The sequence below is a fragment of the Notolabrus celidotus genome, unplaced genomic scaffold, assembly GCF_009762535.1.
Source record: "Notolabrus celidotus isolate fNotCel1 unplaced genomic scaffold, fNotCel1.pri scaffold_325_arrow_ctg1, whole genome shotgun sequence".
Classification (NCBI taxonomy): Eukaryota; Metazoa; Chordata; class Actinopteri; order Labriformes; family Labridae; genus Notolabrus; species Notolabrus celidotus.
In genome coordinates, this window is record NW_023260157.1 from 33,265 (window position 1) to 41,800 (window position 8,536).

At 44.0% G+C, this 8,536-nt stretch overlaps 1 protein-coding gene across 1 annotated transcript in view; it reads left to right on the forward strand.

Moving 5' to 3' along the window:
* Positions 1–8,480, forward strand: part of LOC117809659 (F-actin-uncapping protein LRRC16A) — a gene marked incomplete at its 3' end in the record, with an annotated part of 31,172 nt that extends 22,692 nt beyond the window's left edge. Inside the window, exons 4-5 of the mRNA XM_034679109.1 lie at positions 6,728–6,787; positions 8,359–8,480. Of these exons, the coding sequence (XP_034535000.1) occupies positions 6,728–6,787; positions 8,359–8,480 (182 nt within the window). The remainder of the gene's footprint in view (positions 1–6,727; positions 6,788–8,358) is intronic.
* Positions 8,481–8,536: the final 56 nt, after the last annotated feature.

Here is an 8,536-nt window from a genome sequence, read left to right on the forward strand (position 1 = left end):
ACATGCTGCTCACCCTGAAAAAATTCTAGGATGGGATGCATGTGAACACAGACGGACACAGACAGAAGATTGACGATGTTTTTATCGTGCAACTGCCTGACTCTGTTTTCTCTTCTGCAGAACACCGGTGTAAAGACAAAAAGTGTTACCAAACCATGCAGATTTATTGCTTCATCCACTATCCTGGATTTCTTGCAGGGTTTGGTAACACAACTATTTCAAATTTCTTCAAAGTAGGAAGATATCCTACCAGCTAATCCTGGAGGGACTGTTTATTTGTACAGCAGCTTTCATACACAAAATGTGCTTTACATTAAAACATTAAAAGCATTGGAGACATTCAGAAAAGCATAATAGAGCACAATTAAAATGACAAATGTAATAAAACAGAAAAGACAAGGATAATTAGAGATATATTCAATTTTAAATTTGCATTTAAAGTGAGTTAAAATGAGCTAAGATAGGAAGGCAGTGGTAAATTAAAAAAGTCTTAGTCTTTGATTTTAAAGAGGTGAGAGTTGGAGCAGACCTGCAGCTTTCAGGGAGTGTGTTCCAGATATGTGGTGCATAATGACTAAACGCTGCTTCACCATGTTTCCTTCTGACTCTAGGGACTGAAAGCAGACCAGTACCTGATGACCTCAGAGGTCCAGGTGGTTCATAAAGTAGCAGCAGATCAGCCTAAACCATTCAGTGCTTTATAAACCATCAGCAGGATTTTAAAGTCTATTCTCTGACAGACAGGAAGCCAGTGTAGAGATCTAAGAACTGGAGTGATGTGGTCTACTTTGTTGGTCCTTGTTAGGACTCAAGCAGCAGCATTCTGTATGAGCTGCAGCCGTCTGATGGACCTTTTAGGGAGTCCTGGTCCTGTAAAGACCCCGTTACAGTAGTCTAGTCTGCTAAAGATAAATGCATGGAGGAGTTTTTCTGCATCCTGCTGAGACATGAGTCCTTTAATCCTTGATATATTCTGAAGGTGATAGTAGGCTGACTCTGTAATTGTCTTAATGTGGCTGCTGAAATTAAGGTCTGAGTCTAAGACTACACCAAGGTTTCTGGCTTGGTTTGAACATTTCATCTGTGCAGATTGGAGCTGAGCAGTAACCTGTAGACCGCAAAGTAAATTTTGCACGGCCAGTTAAACACACAAGTTGATGCAAGTGGTCATATTTGCATGAATGTTTTTTTTTCTTTCAACTCAAGCAAATATTTTGCATGACTCAGTGACATTTAGTCAGCATTAGGATTCTCCTGACCTCATAGAGTGGCTGCAGAAATGTCAGATTAAAGCATGTCAGAAAACAAGTTTGTTTTCTTATTAGAGTTCCCTAATAAACCTTTAATCATCAAGGTCAGGAAACTTTCAGGAGTGTGTGACAGAAGTTTGATCAACTCTATGTCCTCAGATTTGAATCCTCTGCCTGCAGACGTTACACAAAATAAGTCCAGCTCCAAAAACAGCGACACTCTCACATGAAACTCAGATAACCCTCGAATGAAATCTGCCAGCTGACCTCTGATCTGTTGTTCCAGAGAAGGCCAGCGGTTTCTCTAACTCTGTGTGTGTGTGTGTGTGTGTGTGTGTGTGTGTGTGTGTGTGTGTGTGTGTGTGTGTGTGTGTGTGTGTGTGTGTGTGTGTGTGTAGTGTGTGTGAGAGGGAGAGAGTGGAACAGAGGGTGGTTTGTTCCTCGGCGTGCGCTGTCCCGGCAGAGAGAGGCAGCAGAGGGAGGAAAAAAAAGACAATGGAGGAATTTAACAGCTGGCAAGACGAAGGAGGGGAGGAGGGCAGTGTGTCCGTATGCCCCTCGTCCACTCTCTCTCTCTCTCTCTCTCTCTCTTTCTGTTTCTGTCTCTTTTAATCTGATACCACGTTTCTAATTCTTATGAATTTCCTCCTTTTGTTAACTCATACAAGAAGTCATTTCTGCTTTTCTACATCTTAATCACCCATCCTGTTCTGATTTTCACTTTCCTTTTCATCCATTCCCTCCTGTTGCTCTCTCTCCCTCTCTCTCTCTCTCTCTCTCTCTCTCTCTCACTCTCTCTCTCTCACTCTCTCTCTCTCTCTCTCTCTCTCTCACTCTCTCTCTCTCTCTCTCTCTCTCTCTCTCTCTCTCCTCTCTCTCTCTCTCCCCCCTCTCTCTCTCTCTCTCTCCTCTCTCTCTCTCTCTCTCTCTCTTACTCTCTCACTCTCTCTCACTCTCTCTCTCTCTCTCTCTCTCTCTCCCCCTCTCTCTCTCTCTCCCACTCTCTCTCTCTCTCTCTCTCTCTCTCTCTCTCCCCCTCTCTCTCTCTCACTCTCTCACTCTCTCCCTCTCTCTCTCTCTCTCTCTCTCTCTCTCTCTCTCTCTCTCTCTCTCTCTCTCTCTCTCTCTCTCTCTCTCTCTCTCTCTCTCTCTCCCTGTCTTTGTTTTTCTCCTTCCCTCTTGGCAGAGAATTAAGAGTCCACTTTTATTTTTGGTTTATTCCTCTCTCCCTCCGGACTCAGAGGGGAAATGTGTGCGAGATCGAGACTGTGCTCCAGACATTTGTTCTTCAGACTATTTGAAGTCAGAGTTTTGACATTCCTAGTGTCTCTGTGATATGTTTCCTCTCCCAGTTGTTTGTTTAAGTTGTTTTTGAAGTATCAAAACATACCTCTGTTTGTGATTCACTTAAAGGTCCCATATAATGAACGACACATTTTCTCCTTGCGTCTACACTTCAGTCATCTTCCAGCCTTGCAGCTCTGAGGATGTGGAAGAGAAAAGGCCTCTGCATTGTTTCTGTAACCAGCCTCCGAGGGAAACAGAGCTTTGACTTTGCTCCTGTGGTGATGTAACGACAGGCGTGAGTCAGGCATGCATGCGAAACTACTTCCACTACTCGAAGCAATCCACTTCCTCCTATGCTGTTTGGGTTTTGCTTCAGTGGTGCAGAGTCAAGATGTCAAAGGTTAGAGCCAGACACGCCCACTGCTCTGTTGTTGGTTGCAAGAACCAACAGAAATGACTGTATTCTGTCCCAGCACCAGAAGAACTAAGAAGACAGATGTTGCTTTCTGTGTTCTGGTGTCGGTTCTCCTGGAGCGCTCGCCAAGTTTACTTTGGTGTTTTTCCGCCTCTGCATCCGTTTGGACTATCCCCCTTTAGACAACATTCGAGCAACCACTCAAAGACAAGCTGTTGTAACACTTCAACAGCTGCATCTTCCTGTTCAGGGTCAGATTCTGGATCAAATGTGTGGTGTACTAGTAAAGATTCTCCTGGACCACTTGCCAAGTTTGTTTTGGTGTTTTTCTGCCTCTGCATCTTTCTGCACCCTCTTCCTTTAGACAACATTCAGGCAGCCAAGGCAAAAACACTCTCAAATTTGAATGTACCCCTCAGAGACATGCTGTTGTAAGACTCTAATGGAACCCTCCTTCCCTTAAGGATCAGATTCTGGATCATATCTGCAGTGCACTGGCATGGGTTCTTCTGGAGCGCTCGCCAAGTTTGTTCTGGTGTTTTTCCGCCTCTGCAACTGTCTGCACCTGACAGTATTCAGGCAGCCAAGCCAGAATAACACTCAAACTTTCATGTAACACTTAGAGACATGCTGTTGTAACACTTCAACAGCTGCATCTTCCTGTTCAGAAACAGATTCTGGATAATATGTGTAGTGTACTAGTAAAGATTCTCCTGGACCACTTGCCAAGTTTGTTTTGGTGTTTTTCTGCCTCTGCATCTTTCTGCACCCTCTTCCTTTAGACAACATTCAGGCAGCCAAGCCAGAATAACTCTCAAATTTTAACTTATCACTCAGAGACATGCTGTTGCAAGACTTCAATGGTAGACTCATCATGTTCAGGATCAGATTCTGGATCATATCTGCGGTGCACTTGCATGGGTTCTCCTGGAGCGCTCGCCAAGTTTGTTATGGTGTTTATTCCTACCTCTGCATCAATCTGCATACTCTCCCTTTAGACAACATTCAGGCAGCCAAGGCAAAAAAACTCTCAAATTTCAATGTACCCTTCAGAGACATGCTGTTGTAAGACTCTAATGGAACCCTCCTTCCCTTATGGATCAGATTCTGGATCATGTCTGCAGTGCACTGGCATGCATTCTTCTGGAGCGCTCGCCAAGTTTGTTCTGGTGTTTTTCCGCCTCTGCATTCATCTGCACCTGACAGTATTCAGGCAGCCAAGCCAGAATAACACTCAAATTTTGATGTACCACTTAGAGACATGCTGTTGTAACACTTCAATGGTAACCTCATCCTGTTCAGGATTAGATTCTGGATCATATCTGCAGTGCACTGGCATGCATTCTTCTGGAGCGCTCGCCAAGTTTGTTTTGGTGTTCTTCTTCCTCTGCATTCATCTGCACCCTCACCTTTTGGACAACATTCAGGCAGCCAAGCCAGAATAACTCTAAATTTGATGTACCCCTCAGAAACATGCTGTTGTAACACTTCTATGGTAACCTCATCCTGTTCAGGATTAGATTCTGGATCATATCTGCAGTGCACTGGCTTGATTCTTCTGGAGCGCTTGCCAAGTTTGTTCTGGTGTTTTTCCGCCTCTGCATTCATCTGCACCTGACAACATTAATGCAGCTAAGCCAGAATAGCACTCAAATTTTGATGTACCCCTCAGAGACATGCAGTTGTAAGACTCCAGTGGAACCCTCCTTCCCTTAAGGATTAGATTCTGGATCATATCTGCAGTGCACTGGCATGCGTTCTTCTGGAGCGCTCGCCAAGTTTGTTTTGGTGGTTTTCCACTTTTGCATCCATCTGCAACTGACAACATTAATGCAGCTAAGCCAGAATAACACTCAAATTTTGATGTACCACTTAGAGACATGTTGTTGTAACACTTCAACAGCTGCATCTTCCTGTTCAGGGTCCGATTCTGGATCACATGTGTAGTATACTGGTGTGGGTTCTTCTGGAGCGCTCGCCAAGTTTGTTTTGGTGTTCTTCTTCCTCTGCATTCATCTGCACCCTCACCTTTTGGACAACATTCAGGCAGCCAAGCCAGAATAACTCTCAAATTTTTAACTTATCACTCAGAGACATGCTGTTGCAAGACTTCAATGGTAACCTCCTCCTGTTCAGGATTAGATTCTGGATCATATCTGCAGTGCACTGGCTTGATTCTTCTGGAGCGCTTGCCAAGTTTGTTCTGGTGTTTTTCCGCCTCTGCATTCATCTGCACCTGACAACATTAATGCAGCTAAGCCAGAATAGCACTCAAATTTTGATGTACCACTCAGAGACATGCAGTTGTAACACTTCAATGGTACCCTCCTCCTGTTCAGGATTAGATTCTGGATCATATCTTCAGTGCACTGGAATGTGTTCTTCTGGAGCGCTCGCCAAGTTTGTTTCAGTGTTTTTTCCCACCTTTGCATCCATCTGCACCCGACAACATTAAGGCAGCTAAGCCATATTAGCACGCAAATTTTAAGGTATCACTCAGAGACATGTTGTTGTAACACTTCAACAGCTGCATCGTCCTGTCCAGGGTCAGATTCTGGATCATATCTGCTGAGCACTAGCATGCGTTCTTCTGCATCTGTCTACATTCGACAACATTCAGGCAACCAAGCAAGAATAGCACGCTAATTTTAAGGCATCACTTAGAGATATGCTGTTGAAACTGCTTTTGCAACACTTCAACAGCTTCCTCTTCCTGTCCAGGGTCAGATTCTGGATCATATGTGTAGTGTTGTGGCACAGGTTCTCCTGGAGCGCTCGCCAAGTTTGTTTTGGTGTTTTTCCGCCTCTGCATTCGTCTGCACCGTCTTTCTTTAGACAACATTCAGGCAGCCAATCAGAGCAGCCTCTCATGATCAAAGCATCACCAAATCAGATGACCGCGTTAGAAACTGAGAGGCTACAGATCCTCCACTGAACCCAAAACCTAGCTTAAAAGACAACTGGTGCGGGTTGTAAACAGCTTAAATGCTGTTATGTGGGACCTTTAATAAAACAGGATCCAGCCTGTTCTGCACAGTTCTCTCTATTCCAGTAAAATTACATCACTGTCACTAAAATAAAACAAGAAATCTATTTATGAATGTTTTCTCTTTCTGTGACTTCTCTTTAAAGGAAGGCTCATTTCTAAAATGAAGGCCTCTGTGTCACCGTCAGCTGTCTCGTCTCCAGCTCTGATCTCTTATTGCCAAACACAAACAAGTTGGAGCCTGAAGAGAGGGAGCTTGGTCAACCTGAGCAGAGTCTTACTATCTCATCCTGAAGTACACACTGCATGCTAATCTTTGATCCTAAAACGGGCAGCGTGTCCTACTTTGTCTTCTTCCTCTTCTTCTTTTTCTACTTCTTCTGTGCAGACTTTGACTTAATGTTTTAGACCTTTGTGAGTCCACCAGCAGGGGAGTGTGTGTGTGCATGTGTGTTTTGATTTTATTACCACCTTACACCAAGAGATAGAGGATACAAATGCACCACAGCTCCAGAAAACTGTCATGAATTTCATCTGATGTTAGAAAAATGTTTGAAACAGCAAAATCAGAGTGCAAGTTGTGATGTTTGCATATCACCTGATATCTTTCTGCATCCAGTTAAAGAGAAACTTAACTCAATACATCCTGTTCTCATGATGAATCAAACTTTCCTGGGAAGTTTGTTTCCCTGTGGAGAGAAGAAGATTGGGATGCAGAGCTCATTCCTAAAATAAGTGTTGAAACATAAGGTGATATTTTGATGATCTGTCTCCTCTTTCTTGTTTCAGGTTGAACACTCCTTCAGCTACCTGGATATCCAGGGAATCAGCAGCAACAAGCCCACTCAGGTACTCAAAGCATTGTTGCACAAACAAGCATTGCATCACAAACAAGCATTGCATTATTGTGCATAAGATGTATGACCTAACGTAGACCTTGAACACACTGCCTACATTCATAGACAAGGATGCAGAAGATGGATTTATCTGCAAACTTTTTAAAGGATGTTTTCAGAATGAAATGTTGGAAACACCACGAGTCCTATCAAGATGTTAATTTAGTTAACTCTGTTACAGTATCTCACAAAAGTGAGTACACCCCTCAGTGAAAATGTCCAAATTGGACCCAAAGAGTCAATATTTTGTGTGGTCACCATTATTTTCCCAGCACTGCCTTAACCCTCTTGGGCATGGAGCTTCAAAGGTTCCCACTGGAGTCCTCTTCCACTCCTCCATGATGACATCATGGAGCTGGTGGATGTTAGAGACCTTGCGCTCTTCCTCCACCTTCCGTTTGAGGATGCCCCACAGATGCTCAATAAGGGTTTAGGTCTGGAGACATGCTTAACCACTCCATCACCTTCACCCTCAGCTTCTTTAGACAGGCAGTGGTCCTCTTGGAGGTGTGTTTGGGGTCGTTATCATGTTGGAGTACTGCCCTGTGGCCCAGTTTTTGAAGGGAGGGGATCATGCTCTGCTTCAGTATGTCACAGTACATGTTGGCATTCATGGTTCCCTTAATGAACTGTAGCTCCCCAGTGCCGGCAGGACCCATGCAGCCCCAGACCATGACAATCCCACCACCATGCTTGACTGTAGGCAACACACACTTGTCTTTGTACTCCTCACCTGGGCGCCCCCACACACGCTTGACACCATCTGAACCAAATAAGTTTATCTTGGTCTCATCAGACCACAAGACATGGTTCCAGTAATCCACGTCCTCAGTCTGCTTGTCTTTAGCAGATTGTTTGTGGACTTTCTTGTGCATCATCTTTAGAAGAAATGTGAGGGGTGTACTCACTTTTGTGAGATACTGTACATGTGTGAAGGTTTGAACTCTTAAAGTAAGGTAGTCATACGAACATCACTTCAGGAAATGAGGCACCGATTTGGACGCATGGGAGCAAGGCGTCCTCATGTTTTTACTCTCCATCCTCAAACACAAAGAGACCTGCACCGAGAGTATGATGTCCGACATCTTCAACAAAACTAAAGATTCAATGTCCAGATTGTTATATCAAGAAGGTCTCTGTATGTATGAGTTCTACTTTCACATCCCGTTGATGCACATCTGTGAAAATATGAAGCAAGAAGATGAAGCTCCTGATTTCCTCCATGATTTAATTTCTTTAAACTCTGCAGAGACTGATTTATAGATAGATAGCTTCCTGTGTTTTCAGTCTTTAGATGATGGAGATGTGTGTTAATTTAGGAATCTTGCATCCCTGATATCAAGAGATCTTTTCAAGGTGTCATAGATCAGTTTTGTGACACATTCATATGATAAGTTTGTGATAAATATGGGTTGTTTGAGGATAATTATGACTCAAAATGAATAATAGTTTGAGCCAGCATGGATGCACTTTGTCCTTTCAGCCTGTTTCACTGTGTTCCTTTGTGTGTGTCGCCCCCTGCAGTTGGTTTTAGAGTACGAGCGCGGTCCATGGAGCCTCCGGCTGAGCTCGGTGGAGGAAGTGGACGAGGTGATCGCTCACATCGGCACCTCTCTGCACCGGATCTGCCCCGTTGGATCACCTGTGTAAGTACAGACAGAGAGCCCAGGTAGGAGGAGGAAGAGAGGAGGAAGAGAGGAGG